Here is an 18032-nt window from a genome sequence, read left to right as displayed (position 1 = left end):
CTGTGTTATTTTTACAGACTGCCTAGTATGCATTTGAATGGAGGTACCCTAATTACTTTAAGTGATTGATTATTAACATTGAGATTTTTATTTTCAGTTTTTCGGTATTATAACCAAATGCTTTAACGAACATCTTTTGCACATAGATGTTTCTGAACTTGTGTGATAATTTCCTTAGGCTAAATTCCTAGAATTGAGAATGCTGCATTAAAGACATTCCCCTTTTTGTGGCTTTTGATATCCATTGCCAGTTGTTCTCCAACAGTTTTGAATCTCTTTGCATTCCCACAAACATTATATTAGAGGGTACTTGTTGTTCCACATCCTTGCCGGGACTGGGTATTGTCCATCTCTCTTAGTTTTGCTAAGAGTTCAATCAGTTTCAATCTGATGGCCCCCAGATTTTAGCACTGTTGTTTTTGCTTTTCTGTGGTTACGTTTTAAAAAAAATTATCATTCATTTTTACTCTTTTCTGAACTATTTGTATCCTTTGTAAATCTTCTGTTGAAATTAATCTTTTTCCTCATCAGTTCACCTCATCTCTATACTATGGTTGTTAATTCTGTCATATTTGCTACAAATATTTTTCCAAGTGTAAAATGTAAACTTTGTGGTATTCTTCACACTACAGGTTTTCATTTTTATATAATAGAATCCCTTGCTATTTTTCTTTATGAGTTTTTGATTTTGTTATCATGCTTGATTTAAATCTTTCATCCATCTGGAATTATTTTATAGTAAGGTATGACGAATATAACTTAATTTTATTCCAGATTTTAAAAAAATTCCCCAGTACTCTGTCAGGGAGCTGGTTTATGTTGTCTGGTTTCTCAGTAGGTATCGAGAAGGTCCTTTCTGGGAAGCTACTTGAAGATGACAGTGTTAGGCAGAAAGAATGAGAAAGGCAGATCATGACAGACTCTAGGTGACTTATTAGATTAATCGTTCCTTGTTTTTACATATCATGTGATTTGTTGATAGCATTTTTAATAATAATGGACCTGATTGTGATTAGAATATTAGATTAACAATATCCGAATACTAAGATATTTCTACTACTAAGAAAGTACCGATAAGAAAATTGAAAAGCAAATTAGATGAATGTAAGAGAGGGAGGTCAAATCTCTGAGACCTACTATGTGCATGAGAAGCTGTGAAATGATAGTGCAGCTGTGCATTAGAGGATCTGGGTTCTTTGGCGATTTGCTGTTAAATAAAAGTGTGAGAAATTAAGTTTTCTCCAGATCTTAAGATGCTTTCAAAAGTAGACATATAAAGCAAACAAGATATTTAACATACGTATATATATATATATATATATATATATATATATCTAAAGCTTCTAATTAACAAGGACAAGCACAAAAATAAGTCTTTGTAAGACTTATTAAGTTTCTTAAAATAAGCTGAAAATTTGGATCTGTCTGAGACAGAATAAATAAAGTGGATCCTGTAAGAGCTGGGGAAGCTCCATTTTCTATGTTCTAAGGCAAAAGGAGAATGGAGGTTATGGGTAAAGATGTACTAGCTTTAAAAAAATAAACAAACAGGACTCATTAAATTTCTTTTGAACTTTCTAGCTGAAAAGTTCCTGCTTTCTAGAAGAAAGCAAGCTAACATTGTCCTCCGGTGTCTATTTTAGCTGAAAGGAAATGCAGATGATAGTCCAGGGGAACTTAGGGGAACTCCCCATGTGTACTATGAAGAAGTTACTATGAAGTAGTGAAAAAAGTATGTGTGTGTGTTTAATCCTTTCATTTGTAATTATGACTATTACTGTCTTTAGCTTGAAATATTGGCTATGACTCGTGTTTGGAAGAGTAGCCCACTGCTATTTAGATAAAATGTAAATTATGTGGACTTTTCAGGGAGGGAGGCATTTTAATAGATAAGTGTTGCCTTAGTAAAATACTCCCATGTTTCATAATTTTAAAGTTACTACATCACAACATCTTGAAACATTTGAGAGAACCACGCTCTTGGAAGCCTCTGCTTTGTGTGGTCACACTGGCACCTTGAACTTTCCCTCTCCTGGCACTAAGTCAACTTCCTTCTCCTCGTTTGCTCCTTCTTTTTAAAAGCAGCTTCCCACTTAAAACTTCTCCTATAAAGCATCCTCCGCTGTCCTTATATGGCTGTGTAAATGTTGACTTTGCTCTATCGTTTAGGCTTTAAATCCACATGTTCTGTTTCCGGTACAGCCCTAAACATTGTACGTAAATCCAGTATAGAGCACCGTGGTCAGCAAATTTTAGTTAAATTTATTAAGAACTTATTTTTAAGTTCCAAGACTAATTTATATTGGTTGGCTCTGCTATTTTTGGTATTTTGCACATTCAGCTACCCTATCTCTGTAAACCCCTGCAGTTTGTGCTTCCCATGACTTTATTCACTTCGTCCTTGAGCTTCATGGGGAAGCACCGGGATAGAGATGAGGCCTGAGAACGTGTGTCTCTGGATTTCTTTTAACTTATCTTCACCTTACTGTCCTTTGAGGAGAGAACACGTGAAAAAGAGGCCCAGATTTCTCTGCCCCTCATACCAGAAAGCCTGTGTTTCATAGATGGAACAGGCTCATACCTTGTGTTTTCCACTGATCCAAAAAATTTCAATAATTTACTCATCCCTTACGGGTAGGAAGACTTGAAGATTTTGAAGCATACTTTATTCTCTGGGCTACTCCCCACTTTCTCCCTGTGAGATGCTGTGTCCTCGAGCCTAGTTTTTCTCTTTGCCTTTTGTAATACAGCTTCAGAGCCCACTGCCCTTTCACACTTCTTTCTCCAGTATTGACAGTGACCTCACCAGTGTCAGTGGTCTTTTCTCAGCCTTCCTCTATGAGCTCTGTCTCCTTTGGCCAAGAGGACAGCCTGTTTCTTTTGGTCTCAGCGATCCTGAATTTTCTCTGGTTTCCTTCTGCTTCTATATTATTCCCTCTCAGGATTCTTGCTGGTCTCTGTTTCCCTGAAGGTGTGACTGCCTATTGGTGGCTCTCAAACAAGCTTCAGCTGTTTTATATCTGTGCGTTCATGTTCATTTCTTCAGCTACACTCAGTGAGTTCTTCTTGAGTCTGTATCCACGGTTCTGACTTGTCACCATTCTCACTCACTGTCTGCAGACCCCCCCATTGACCATCTCCTCTTCCCCTGACACTTTGTCATCCACAGCCAGTCTCCCAAGTCTCTTCATAATGGTCCCTGATTCCTTTTGCTTTTCTTGCTGCTCTCTGGGCTAGAAACTTGAGGAAATCTTAGATGTTTCCCTTTCTCGTTGTACTAATCCTTCATTTCTTTGATCCAGTATTTTCTTCGAAATGCCCGTCAGATTTTGTCCTTTCTTTTCCGTATGTGGCACTATGATCCATATCCTTATCACTCTAGCCAGGCTTTCTCCAGTGGTCTCCTACTTAATCACCTACTCTCTTGCTCCATCCCCTGCAGACCATGTTGCACTCCACTGCTAAACTAGCCTTTCTGAAGGACTTCTTAATCCTGCTAAGTCCTTAGATCTGCACAGTACCCTGTTGGCTTCCTTACTCAATGACTTGGTCATTACTACGGTCTTGCTATTTACTGCTACCTGTACCAGTAATAGCTCATTGCATCGTGAAGTGGGTGACTTCCCCCAGGGTGGGGGGCTCTGCCACTGGGAGATGAGTGGGAAGGATGCAGAGAAAACAGATGGAAAGCTTTACTAAGGCAAACTTGCCATATTCCCTTGTTTTCTTAGGCCCGACCTACAGCCATACAAGGGAAGCTCTTTTCTTTCTCTCTGATGTTGCCTACTTAAAGCTTCCAGATCGAATGACACTAGAGTATTGTGGGAACCTAGTTGCTGTTGGTATTAGAAGACATTATGGATTTGAAACAGCCAGCTGATAAATAATTTTCTTAACTGTGGCTGATGAATCATTGAGAGCTGCTTGTACAAATAAATACATATATTTATTCTCTTTTCAGAATAGGTTCCACAGTTTGCTTTTCATTCTTGATTATTTTTTGATCAGGAAGGAATAGAATTTAAAATTAGTTGATTAATGGAATTACAATTTGAAAAATCATTACTTATTTTACTAAGTTTTATCTTTTGTTTCCTTTTTTTAAGCCTTAATTCCAGACACTCCGGAGATCTTGAATTTGTCTGCTGATTTCCCAACTTCTACATTACACCTAAAGTGGAATGACAGGGGTTCTGTTTTTCCACGTCACTCAAATGTCATCTGGGAAATTAAAATTCTACGTAAAAAGAATATGGAAATCGTAAAATTAGTAAGTTTGAACAAAAATAGATTTTTTTCTTGTGACATTAAAGAAACTGAATAATTTTTTAAAGAATTTTAAGGTGGTATCAGTGAACCTTTAGATTATTAAGGAAGTAGATCAGATGTCCTTTCAGGGTTCATTAAAAACTCTACACTATGACTCAAAAATCACTTAATTATTAAAATAATGTGTAACCATTATAGGAAGTTTAGGAAGTTAAGGGAAGAATAATCCATGATTCTACTGCTTGAACACAGTAAATTTCATCTTTGTGTATTCCAATCTAGCCTTTTTTATATACATGTTTTTACATAAATGAAATAAAAGTAGACATATAATTTAGTCTATTTTTATCTTTGTCTAATATTATAAACATAAAAATAAATGTTTTGAAATGTATTTAGCCATAGTAATTATTGAGAAATTTTGTATAGATCTGTAAGTTTAAATCTATCTGAATCTGAAATAATCTTCTTATGTTTATTAGTACTAAATTCTTCAAAATTTTAAACTTTTAATTAGTTTAAATTTCAAATTAAAATTTAACTTTTAAATTAATTTTTCATTTTAATTAAATTTAAATTTAAAATTAATTTTTCTTTCTTCCTCTTTTAATCGTGTTTATGCATGGTTTCTTTATGATCTGTCTTTAGTTTGCCCTTAGTCTAAGGGATAGTGAGAAATAGTAGTGAAAAGTTTTAAAAGCTGGTATGTGGTCATTCTCGCTTTTATCCTTTTACTCTTTTCCTCCTTAATGGATTTTAGCTATGCTTAGTCACAGATTTAAGAATTAGAAGACCATCTCATGATTTTACAATTTATTTGCCTAAGTACATAGATAAGACAATAATAATAATAAATAGGATTCTATATTTCATAGTTACTGTCCTGTTTTTCCTTTTTGACAGCCTATGTATTACATTCCTAAAATAATAGCAGGCACAATTGTAGTTAGCATGATCTAGGCTTCCGGCCTTCCTGACACTGTTGTGAAAGCTCTATGTGTGTTAATTCCTTGTATCTTCACAACTGGCTCATGAGTGAGGCACTGTTAATATCATCCCCATTTTACAGATGAAGATACAGAGTCATAGGAAGACATGAAGTGGTGGAGCGAAGACTCGAACCTAGGGAGTTTGGTTCCAGAGTCTGTACTCTTTCTTAATCACTACAATTTATCAATTTATGTTATGTAATAAGTATATTCATCTTCATCTAAGATGTCCCGCTTTTCACCTATCCAAATTGAACACACTTTTCCAGACCCAGGTCAAATCCTACCCCATATTTTAAAGCCCATCCTAATTACCTCAGCCTAAAATGCTCTCTCTTTTCTTGAATTTTAGTAATAGTTCTTGACTGACAATCTCATTTGCAGCTGGCTTTGATTTAGCTCTACTATTGTTGTCTTAAAACTATCACTTATTTAAAATTGTATTTTAAGCTTTTTATTGTGGCCTAACCTTTTGTATTCTGGGTTACTACTTACTGGCTTACGGTGATTTCTTAAAACCTCCTTTTTCTCATTTATAAAGGGGTGCTAATATTTGCTCTAGTAAATGATATGATATTTATAAAGCTGCTAAACAACATTAGTTGTCATTACTTCCTTTGGGTGCTAGATTTTTTTTTGTAAACTAACTTAGGGATGCTAGAATAAGAGGGATACTCTTTGAAGTATGAGTGAAATCAAACATAAATGAATGGAAATATTATTCTAAGGTCATAGAACTCATTGCCACAAGACAGCAATGGCAGGGTAGTAGTTCCCTTCTTTTGGGAATATGATCTGTGAAGAAAAAATCTTTGGATGGGGAAATACAGCAAGAGGCAAAAAAAAATAGAACAAATTAATTTTAAAAAGTGAAATATAAGAGGGTAAATGATCCAGGTCTATAGTAAAATGCGACATTTATTATAATTATATGTTGTTAATATCAGTATTTAAAGCAGAATTGCTTATAATCAGTCATTTTGTGACAGGTTACAATGCTATTATCTTGTAATATTTTAAAGATCAAGAATACGTTAGTGTTTAATTTATAAGTTTCATTTCCAGTGTTTCATTTATAACTTGACGATTTCTGCGCCCACAGCCTGGCATATAGCCGTGGAAGCTGTGCACGGCGCAGCCCAGGGTGTGAATGATGCCTGGGGCTTATGTGGCACCCCCCCATTTTCTCTTCCTGTCAACAACCAATTTCAGTTCTTTTAGCCGACTCTTTTATTATTTATCTCCACTTTTCCGAATAGCATGCTTATCTTGCTTTAAAAAAAAATTTTTTTTTTTTCAGTTTTGAGTGATATTCTGTTAACTTCCCACAATGGAAAATGAGAATTTAGTTCCCTCTTAACTCCCCGCCCAGGCACAGACACTGGCGTGCTTGTGTGCTCTCCCTCTCTCTCTCTCTCTTATATTTCCTATCTTTTTCCAGTACTGTTCTGTTATAATTTTTGGTAGACCAGTGTTCATTGTTGGTATTATGATTATGTAAACACTATCCAAAACTGAACCAAGTAGTGTTTACTATTTCTACTTGTCCTTTTTTTGGTATGACTTCTTGTATTGTCTTGTATTTTTAGTTTTACTTGTCTGCTTCATTAATTCAATCCTAAATTCTGTCCAGGTTGTATGAATCTCCTCTCAAAAGTGTTCAAACATACTAGTATTTTATCACTTTTATCTTTGTGAATAAATCTCTCTGAGAGTCTTCTGACTTGCTTCCCAACCCTTTTCATGTAAGGGCTGACATAGGTCCTGATAATATTCATGTAGCACGGAGTGTGGTAAATAGCTGAGGATTCTTGTGACCAGAGGTGTCACAAGAGCTCCAGCAGCCTCAATTCCCACCAGCCAGTGCTAGGTTTGAAGAGATTAATATTAACTTAGGTATATCCATAACCCATTCAAGACAAACCTAAGTGTCTTTTGGCACATTTATTAGGAAGCTGTGGTCCAAGTGGTCTCCATCATCACCTAGGGGATTCCTTTTACCTTTTTCTTGCGATGAATCCTCTTTTTCCTGAATTCCCTGTCTTCCTCTATTTCCTCATTTTGGTGGAAGTATAGATTCTAATAGTTATTTGCTATATATTGTAGATACTCTGTTATTTACAATGGTAGCTTGTAGATTTTTTTCTTTTAAATTAGTTGCCAACAAAATTTAAAAGACTATCAGTTCCAAATGTTGAGAAGATGTAGAACAATTGGAACTTGCATACACTTCTGAGAGGAATGTAAATGCTACTTGATGAATACATTGAGAGACAACATTTCTGAAAATGCCTTTATTCTGCACTTACTCATGATGCTAGTTTAGCTGGGTATAGAATCCTAGGTTGGGAAATTTTCTCAAGATTTTGAATACATTGTCCCGTTTGTTTCTTATTGTGGATCTATCTTCATCTGTTGTGCTGGACACACATTGGATCTCTTTCAGTCTGAAAACACCTGTCTGTCAGGTTAGGAAATTTTCTTATTTTATGTCTTTGATTTCCTTATCTCTATTTTCTCCTTTTTTTCTCAGAACTTCTGTTTTTTAGAAATTGCACCTTCTAGACTGGTCCTCTGATTGTCTTATCATTCCTACTTTTCATCTGTATTTTGCTCTATTTTCTGAGCAATTTTTCCTAAATTTTATCTTGCAGTCCTGCTATTAAATTTCTATTAATATATTTTTTAATTTAGAAGACATCCCTTTTTTATTCTATCTGTCTTTTGTTTTTAATATATCCTTGTTATTTCATGGATACGATATCTCTTCTTATCTCTGAAGATATCAGAGATTAAAAAAATCTTTTTTCTGCAGTCTGTTTCTTCAAGCTGCTTTTTTCTTTATTTTGATCTTTGACTTTCATAATAGAACTTTTTCTCCACTTTCTGGTCATCTGGTTACTGCTCATATTTAAGTGAGTGGCTCTTAAAAAATAAAAAAAAATCTAACTGGAATTTCTGTTTGCCTGGATGGGATTTGTTGACTGTGGCTTCATTACAGGTGATTAGGATGGGCTATCTGGTTGGCAAAATCTTAATATTATTATTTTAGGTTTTTATTTTGACCTGTGAAATGCCCCATAAAAGTTTGTTTAGACTCTTACCTGGTGAGTTTGAACTGGGCCCTCAGTATCCTGGGAGCTGAGTAGAGAAAGAAGGCAGGAGTGTCCTAGCCTTCAGAATGCATAGGTTAGCAATCCCCCTGTTTTTGGGACAGTTTTCCCCATTCTCAACTCTTCCTAAAGTTCTTCAATCCAGAGGTATTCTGTTTTACTTTTCCAGAGCATAAATCTCTATTCTCCTGCCAAGCTGAGGGGTAGTCCTTTGGTAGCATAGAATATGGGAGGGGATCTGGGTGTCTTACATATCTTCAAATAACTTTCAATCAGCCTTCCTGTTTTGCACCTCACCTTCACTGTGCATTTCCAGGGGAACCTGGTGTAGCCACTTTCTTAGCCCTTTGGCATGCCTGTGATAGAAATCAGGTTATTTCTGGCTTTCCCATTGGAGGCTTAAGATTCAGCTTTCTCAGGTCTTCTGAGTCAGTTACTATTGTCCATCTGCTTTCCATTGTCCAAAATTTTATTGGTGTTGGTTCTTCTATTTTTTGCCCTAGTGCATCTGTACCTTAAAGAAAAATTCTGTGTACTCTTGTTTTAGTGGGATTTCAGTCGGTAAGAGAGAAGGAAATACATTTATTTAATCTATTTTCTTTAACTGGAAGTCCCAAGGTCTCTTTTAGTACATCCTCAGTATATGATTGAAATCTTACCCATTTTTCACAATGTAGATTAATATTTTATATTATTATAAGTTTCATATTTAAAAAATAAAATTTTAAATATATAATGCTTATATAAAAAACAAATCCAGTCTAAAATAATAATTTATTTTGTTGAAATGCTGCTCCTCTCTTTGACTTTAATTTTTGAAGGTACAAACCCATTAATTATTTTTTCTCCATGAAAAATGGAGATCATTTTAGATATTGTATATTTTCTCGTGAACTGTATTGAATGTTTTGGGATATCCACATCTTGTGTAATAATGCAGTAGGGCCTAAAGAAGAAGTAAACATAAATGAATCCATGATTATTGTTGCTATACCTCTCCTTATAGTAATGCCTTATGCCTTATAGAAAACGGAGACAGTTTTATAAAAGGACAAACCTTTAACTTACTTAACTGGTGATTGTATACAGTCTATTGTGTTTTTTAATCCTAAAGGAAAGCAGAACATATCACCACTTGGAAATATAATTTTGTGTTTGTGTTCATTTTTTTAGGTGACCCACAACACAACTCTGAATGGTAAAGATACAGTTCATCACTGGAGTTGGACCTCGGACATGCCCTTGGAGTGTGCCACTCATTCTGTGGGAATTAGATGCTACATTGATGATCCTCATTTCTCAGGTCGCAAAGAGTGGAGTGACTGGAGCCTGCTGAAGAATGTTTCTTGTAAGCTTATATTAAAGACTTTTTGTTTCAAATGAATTAGATTAATCTTGCTTAAGGGTAAGCTTTAGTTTAAGCTTTCAGTTCTCTGAAGCCCATTTGGCTGCATGAGGGTCACCTGGGGGTCTTCTAAGTCCCCCATCCCAGAACATTTTGATTCAAAAGTCTAAGATAGGCTTCAGGAATCTGTATTTTTAAAGAACTTTCTGAGTGATTGGATAAACATCCAGGTTTGAAAACCACCGTGGTAGGCACTGAAGAACATTTGAAAATTATATGCAGGTGGTAAGTCTATATTTAAAAAAAAAAAAAATGGCTCCCAATTTCTCACCCACAGAGCAGACTCCTGTGAGCTGCTGAGTTATTGCAGAGAACATGGTAATCTGCAAGTATACCAGAAATCATCTGTACAGTGAATACAACTCATATGCAGGTAGAATGTTGGCAGTGTGAGAGAGGGCCTGGGAAACTGTTGACAATAAAATGACGTCCTTGAAAAGGCTGATAATCATTGTAGATGGTCCATTCTAGTGACAGCATGGGGAAGCAGACCAGAGGGAGGAAGAACTGGAAGAAGGTACGTAAGGAGAATCTGGGTACAGTTCAGCAGAAGACAATGAAGGTGTAAACCAGGACCCTTGGGTCTAGAGATGAAAAGGGGGAAAAGGTGTGAAAACACTAGAGAGACAGAATTAGAATTAGTGACTGTGCATTTGGTCAGGGAGAAATAGAGCCAAAGATGACTGTTAGTTTGTGCAGCTGGGTAGCTGGTGGTGTGGTTCACTGAGACAGAAAATAGCTGAACAAATTAGGTGGGAAGGATAAATTTCATTCTTAATGTGTTGAACTTGAGGTGCTTATGAAGCGTCTGGGTGGCAGTGTGTCATAGGCAGTCAGAAATACAAGTTTGGCACCCAGGTGATTAGTTGGAGCTGGAGATACGTGTTTGAGAATCGTCAGTGTATATGTGATGTGATGTGGAGGTTAACATAACTCAGGGAAAGGGGAATGGGGACCAGAGACATATCCCCTAGAAACTTGTATGTCTGAGGATAGCGTGGAAGAAAAAGACGCCAGCAAAGGAAACAGCAGCCAGAAGGTTAAGAGTAGCCCAGGAGAGAACAATGTTCTGGAACCCAAGGGAAGGGAGTTTTGAGAAGGAAGACTTTAGGCAACGTACCAGATGCTGTGGAAGTCAAAGGGAAAGACTCCTGAGAAGTGGCCATTGGATTGAGCAGTTGGGCCAGCGAGCCACTCTAGTAGAACGGTCGGGGTAGAAGCCAGATTGCAGTAGATTAAATAGGTGAAAGGAGACTAGAGGTAATTAAAAAGATTGGCTATTTAGGACAAAAAAAAAAGGGTATGGCTTTACCTGCAGAGAGTTGGGTTTAAAGAAAAAGTGCTTTTAAGGATGTGGAGTACTTAAATATATATTTAAGCTGATGGAAAGTAAGAAGGCTGCTCTAAATACATAGAATCATTTCAAAAGAATGGAATTATTTAATGAGTCCACTTTTTCTTGGTGTGGATTTTTCACATGTGGATATAAACCCATTTAATTTGAACCTTTAGACTTCTTAGACATTAACCTGTGACCTTAGACATTGACCTACCATCCCCTCCACTCCCCCCGCCATCACTCCATCATAAGTAAATAAAACCACACCCACTTTTATTTCTTTTATATGTCTTGCTCCTTTGAAACCTGGGGGGCATACCTTATCTTTGGGCCACCATTATCACGAAGCACATAACGGTATGTTTGGTATACACTGGGCTGTTTTATGGTAAAAGACTTCTGGGTTATTTATAATTCTTTTTGCTCTTTCTAGGGTCTCTTGATTCTCAGACTAAGGTTTTTCCTCAAGACAAAGTGATACTTGTAGGCTCAGATATAATAGTTTGTTGTGTGACTCGAGATAAAGTTTTATCAGCACAGATTGGCCTAACAAAGTGTCCCCTTATCCATCTTGATGGGAAGAATGTTGCAATCAAGATCCAAAATATTTCTGTTTCTGCAAATAGTGGAACAAATGTGGTTTTCACAACGGAAGATAACATATATGGAACAGTTATTTTTGCAGGATGTAAGTATATAATACTAAGAAGAGTTCTTATTAATCTGTTTTGATCCTCTTTGAAAGCCTTAATGCTTTTGCTGGGGGGGGTGAATCTATCTCTTATTTTTTTATTCTTTAATATAAATGATATATGAAGGTACCAGAATTTTTGCTTGTTTTAAGATGAATTCTAAGCTTGTTTTCTATATACCTGCATCTGTATAACTTATAGGTTTTGTAATAAGATTTGAAACATCCAGCTGCTAATTTTTAAATTCTTATTTAACAGCTTTGTTGAGTCAAGAGTAGTTAGTATATAATATTTCTTAAACCTACATTGTTCAGGAATTATTTCAGATAAATTAATTTCCCACCTAATTAAAGCATACCTTTTTAACATAAGTACCTGAATTAAAGAAATGCTAATGATTTTACACAAAATCTTTCAATAACATAATATATGCTTCTCCAACTTTTAAAATAATATATTTGAGGAGAAGAGGGTAGGTGGAGCATGTAGGTAAGAAGACGTCCTTCTTACTGTGTTCTCTGTGTGATGAATGCTCTGTAATGCAGGGACATCTTTATTAACATGTTCACACCTGCAGTCTAAAGTCCCATGACATTTCCAGAAGTTGTTGTGGGGGACTGCCCTACCTTGTGTTGAATGTCCACAATCTTGGATTTCAGCTTTTTCTGTCCCCTTTCTGGCAACTGTCCTGTGGTGCTGGTGGCCTTGCCTCCAGCCATGCTTCCCTTCCTCCTCACGTTCTGAATCAAAAGGCTCTGCGTTTGGTCTCAGGGTCTCAAGGATAAAGTGTGTGAGATGTAGTGAGTGGGTTTTGTGATTTTCTTTTGATTGCTTAGTGATTTTTCCTGTGCTTTCTTATGATTCTCAGCTGTGCTGTAGATCAGCCGCTCTCAGTCCCTTTTTTCCGTACATAGAAACTTATAAATTACATTCATTTGCTGATATAGATAGCCCCAAGAGAATAACCAGGATTAGGTGCACTTCTCAGCTTGACGGCTATAACTGTACTCTCTTTTTGCCTTCCCTGTAATACATTTTGGAATTCAAGTGAGAGTGAGGTTATGTTGACATTTAAATTTTAGAAAATTGTTTTCTTTCCTAATGGAATTTTAGGAAATGACTTGGAACATTCCTCACAAATGATCATGGAGTCTGAGTTGAGAACCAGTGGTATGTGCAGTGAAAGCGCCCTGATACGGCATACCAAAAAGTGAGATAGCCACTTTAAAAGTATGAAAGAAAAAAATTAAAACTTAAAAGATGAGAATATTCACAGTTGTTATTGTTTCCAACAGTGTTCTAATCTTTTATCATAGTACTAGAACAAATCTATTTAATTCATAATTTCACCTTCATTTATAACATTTGGAGGTTTAAATATTGTTCAGTATTTGTCAACTAGGAGCAGCAGTAGAATTTCCCTTCAGAGGGAGCTCTTTAGAAACTTATAACAAGGGCAGTTTATGGTGTGAGTTAGGGATCAAGATTCATTTATTTTCTTTCCCTTATGGATAGCCTGTTAACCCACCATTTATTGAAAAGACTGAAAAGAGTTTTAGAATCAGCTTGTAGTTTCCTCCTATACACACACATACACAATCAAAACCTGCCTGGATTTTGATTATATTAAACCTATCAATTTAGGAGAATTTTCATTCTTTACGATACTGAGTCATCCAAACCATGGACATAGTATATCCTCCATTTAGTTAGGTTGTCTTTGATTTATCTTAGTGATATGAGGTCTTGTATATATCTTCTAGTAAATTTACTCCTGTGTATTTGGTGTATGGCACTGATAAAAATGGCTTCTTTTTTTTTCTCTCCGGTTTATTATGGTTATTGCCAATAAATTTATTATCTAGCAGACAGAAGAATAGTTATTTACCAATACTTAGTGTTCATGCATGAGCTAATTTAGTCATAATCAAAATAGATCTTTATAAACATTATTTGTTCAGTAATCACTCAAATGAATAATTTTCATGGATAATGCCACTTCAAGCATTAAATATTGACCTGAACGTTAATCTTTCATTGTACTTAAGATATTTTAAAATATATACTGTGATGTAGGATTAGAGCATGTAAATATTTATATCACATGTCAAATTTTATACTTTCTAATTTGAAAATATTTTCATAAAATGGCTTTGTTTTTTAAGTTGCATTTTCTATTTGCTGGTATATCGAAATACAATTGATTTATACCTAGATTTGTCTAGCTTCAGTTGATTCTTTGTAAGTTAATTTCTTTGAAAAGAAAATCAGTACATTACCTTTCAGATAGTGCCCCTTCGTGGTTTTTCTCCTTCTGTCTTTGCTTCTGCTTCTTTATAGTTTGCTCATGTTATTTGGATTTTGAGTATTTCAACTTAATGTATCTGCTAGATACTAAAATAATCAGCATTTTAAATATACGAAAAATTTTGGTATGTCATTTTAATAAAGTGATTGAAAGTTTGCCCTTATATTTAAAATAATTTTCAAAACAAATATATCAATGGTAGTTTCATTATCTAATTGTTAGACTTCCATATAAATACTGATTACTCCTCTTAATATTACCTAAAATATCATTGAAGGACCTTATTCTTATCTCTGGGGAAGGTATATGAAATTTTCTAAGTTTGGTTAATAAAATAAGAACTGTTTTTAAAATTCAGTTTTTTAAAAATAAAATTATTTTACAGAAATTTTCAAGTAGATAATTGGTTAAAAAACACTTACTTTTAGAGAGAGATAGTTGGGATAAATATGGCAGTAGGAAATATCAGTTTCTATATATGCTTGGTTAAACGTGATTACAGAAATCTGTAATCAGTGTCAGACTGCAGGATTTTCCCTTATCACTTTAAAGGTCTCAGACATACACAAAAACAAACTTTTTTTTTCTAGTCCTGCCCCTATGAAGCCAGAAAGAGTAATTTCAATAGAGAACAAAACAACAAAAGAGCAGCAGTCAGTTTGAATATAGGGAGATGCAGAATTTTACCAAGAGTTACTTTGTAAATAATAGTCCTTGTAACTTATTTAAGAACTCTAAAACTTGTAACATGACTTATGTTGACTTTTAATATGATATGGTACTTCTTTTCAAATCATGATATGTAGATGATAGATAATAATACTTGTGTGTGTTTGTGTTATTTTTTCCTTTTTTAAATTTTATTGAGGTCATAATAGTTTATAACATTGTGAAATTTGAGTTGTACATTGTTATTTGTCAGTCACCATGTATATGTGCCCCTTTACCCTTTATGCTCACTCCCCAACACCCTTCTCTGGTAACTACTAATCTGTTCTCTTTGTCCATGTATTGTTTATCTTCCACATATGAATGAAATCCTATGGTGTTTGTCTTTCTCTGTCTGGCTTATTTCACTTAACATAATACCCTCAAGATCCATCCACGTTGTTGCAAATAGGATGATTTTGTCTTTATTAATGGCTGAGTAGTATTCCATTGTAGATATATACCACATCTTCTTTATCCATTCATCAGTTGATGGGCACTTGGATTGCTTCCATGTCTTGGCTGTTGTGAATAATGCTGCCACGAACATAGGGGTGCATAAGTCTCTTTGAATTGTTGATTTCAAGTTCTTTGGATAAATACCCAGTAGTGGGATAGCTGGGTCATATGATATTTCTATTTTTAATTTTTCCAAAATAGATAATAATACTTTTAACCTGTAGATTTTTCTGACTTGTTGGACACAGCTTCCTTTGAGAGATTTGGTAGACTCAAATAGGATTTAAGGGGAGAAAAATGATAGTTGGTGTCTTCAGGTTTCTATTGGGGAGTTTCCGGATGTGCTAGTAGTCACTCTTCAGTATATTTTAATCCATTATTTCTAATGTAAAATGAACTCTGAAAAAACATGCTGTACAAAGAATGGCAATTCCTGCATTGTTCAAAAAGTAAAATGTAAACATTAAATTATTTCATTTTTTAAGGAAATTGTACAAAATATAATTAATTAACATTTATGAAACATAGTGTATTTCCGGGAAGATATATGTAACAATAAGTAACTACATTTTTTTTCGTTTTCCTGTTAGATCCACCTGATACTCCTCAAAAACTGAATTGTGAGACATATGATTTAAAAGAGATTGTATGTACGTGGAATCCAGGAAGACCAACAGCGTTGGTGGGCCCACGTGTTACAAGTTATACTTTATTTGAAAGGTAAAGGTCACCAGGAAAAGATGTCAAACTTAAACAGCAAGGAGTACTTTGGAAAGATGTTAAGTGACGTAGGGAAACGCTCCATCTTATTGGTATTATGAGCAAGATATAAAACCAAATATACTGTATAAAATTGGATATACTATAAATACTGCAGTTTGAAATACATGCAGACTCAATTTGTCTCCTTTTTTAAAAAGCCTAGAAGGAAGAACCAACCCTCAAATATGAACAGAGACTATCTCTGGGAAGTGGGCTTATGGCTGATTATTTTCTTCTGTTTTCTGTGTCATATACATTTTCTTCCCTGAATATGTAGTACGTCTATAATTAGACTTGTAAACTTTTGAAAAATATTAATTATTAGAAACTTACCCATCCATTTTTTCATGTACTGTTTATCTCTTGCCATTTTGAAAATATTTTAATATTCCTTATTGCTCTGTTAATTCAGTTTTTCAGGAAAAAATGTTAGATTTAAAAGAACTGAAGCACTCACAAATGAAAGCCATCAGTTACTCTTTCAAATGCTTCCAAATCAAGAAATGTATAATTTTACTTTGAATGCTCACAATCCTCTGGGTCGATCAGAATCAGTGATTTTAGTTAACATAACTGAAAAAGGTAAGCTGCTACATAAACCAGTATCTTAAAAAGTCACTTCAGAAGTGGTGAAATATCTTGAGATGAATGAAAAGTGCTTCTATGGATAACTTTTTACTGATTAGTTTCTTTATAGTTACTTAATATTAATTCTGTAAGTTTTATTTTAAAAGCTTTAAATAGTATAATTTCAAGTGTCACCATTTTATTGAATTCAAATAAAATTTTGAATTATTCATTTACACAGAAACTGTAAGAGGCTTTATCTAATAGCTTTTGATTTCTGAAAATTTTTTTTATATTTTTATTTTTTTATTTTTGCTGAGAAAGATTCACCCTGAGCTAACATCTGTTACCAATCTTCCTCTTTTTTTGCTGAGGACGATTGGCCCTGAGCTAACATCTATGTCGGTCTTCCTCTATTTTGTATGTGGGTTGCCGCCACAGCATGGCCACTGACGAGTGGTGTGGGGCTGCACCCGGGAACCAAACCTGGGCCACCGAAGCAGAGCATGCCGAACTTAACCACTAGGCCACTGGGGTCAGCCCCAGATTCTGAAGAATTTCTTGCCCAATTTTTGAAGACTTTTTATTTTGAAATAATTATAGACTCACAGGTAGCTACAAAAATAATAAATTGGAGCCCTGTGATCCCTTCACCCAACTTTCCCCCATGGTAATATCTGTGTAACTGTAGTACAATATCCAAACGAGGCAGTTGACACTGGTACAGTACTGTGAAGCAGGCTCCTGAACTGGAAGACTGACCTTGCTCAGTTTTCCCCAGTTTTTACAAGCATTCAGTGGTGTGTGTAGTTCTGTGCAACTGGATCCATGTAGAGATTCATGGAACCAGCAACACATCAAGATACAGAACTGTTCTATCGCCACAAAGGAACTTCCTCATGCTGCCCCTTTAGCAACCCCCCGACCCCCACATACACGCTCAGACCCCTGTCCCCAGGCAACACCTAATCTGCTCTTCATCTCTTTCGTTTTGTCATTTTGAGAATGTTATATAAATGGAAATCATACAATATATAACCTTTGGAGGTTGGTGTTTTTTTACTAAGGATAGTGTCCTTGCGATCCATCCAGGGTGTTGTATTTATCAATAAGTAGTTTTTTCCTTTTTATTTCTGATTTCTGAATATTTGCCAGCCGTATTAATATATAGCTCAAAATAGAAATAAAATATGGTCTGTCTTCTTGGCATTCATTCCTGTGGACATTCCATGCGTATTAGCTCCGTGCCAGGCTGTGCATACACAGAACAGTGGCATAGGGACCTTCTCTTAGAGACTCACAGGTCAGAGAGGAAGGGCTTACATCAAATGCCTATATACAGCCTGGCAAGTGATTAGTAGATGATCCTGTTGCCTTGTTTGTAAATATAAGTCACTTTTATCAATTATTCCTTCCCATCA

At 35.3% G+C, this 18032-nt stretch overlaps 1 protein-coding gene across 1 annotated transcript in view; it reads left to right on the top strand.

The window, feature by feature from the left end:
- The window catches only part of LIFR (LIF receptor subunit alpha), a 74300-nt gene that overhangs the window by 28313 nt on the left and 27955 nt on the right, over positions 1–18032 (top strand). The window contains exons 5-9 of the mRNA XM_087443214.1: positions 4107–4270; positions 9545–9719; positions 11549–11803; positions 15873–16002; positions 16457–16626. Of these exons, the coding sequence (XP_087299340.1) occupies positions 4107–4270; positions 9545–9719; positions 11549–11803; positions 15873–16002; positions 16457–16626 (894 nt within the window). The remainder of the gene's footprint in view (positions 1–4106; positions 4271–9544; positions 9720–11548; positions 11804–15872; positions 16003–16456; positions 16627–18032) is intronic.

Source organism: Ceratotherium simum, chromosome 18 (assembly GCF_057802395.1).
Source record: "Ceratotherium simum simum isolate JZ-2026a chromosome 18, ASM5780239v1, whole genome shotgun sequence".
In the NCBI taxonomy this organism is placed as follows: Eukaryota; Metazoa; Chordata; class Mammalia; order Perissodactyla; family Rhinocerotidae; genus Ceratotherium; species Ceratotherium simum.
This window is presented reverse-complemented; position numbering and strand designations above follow the sequence as displayed.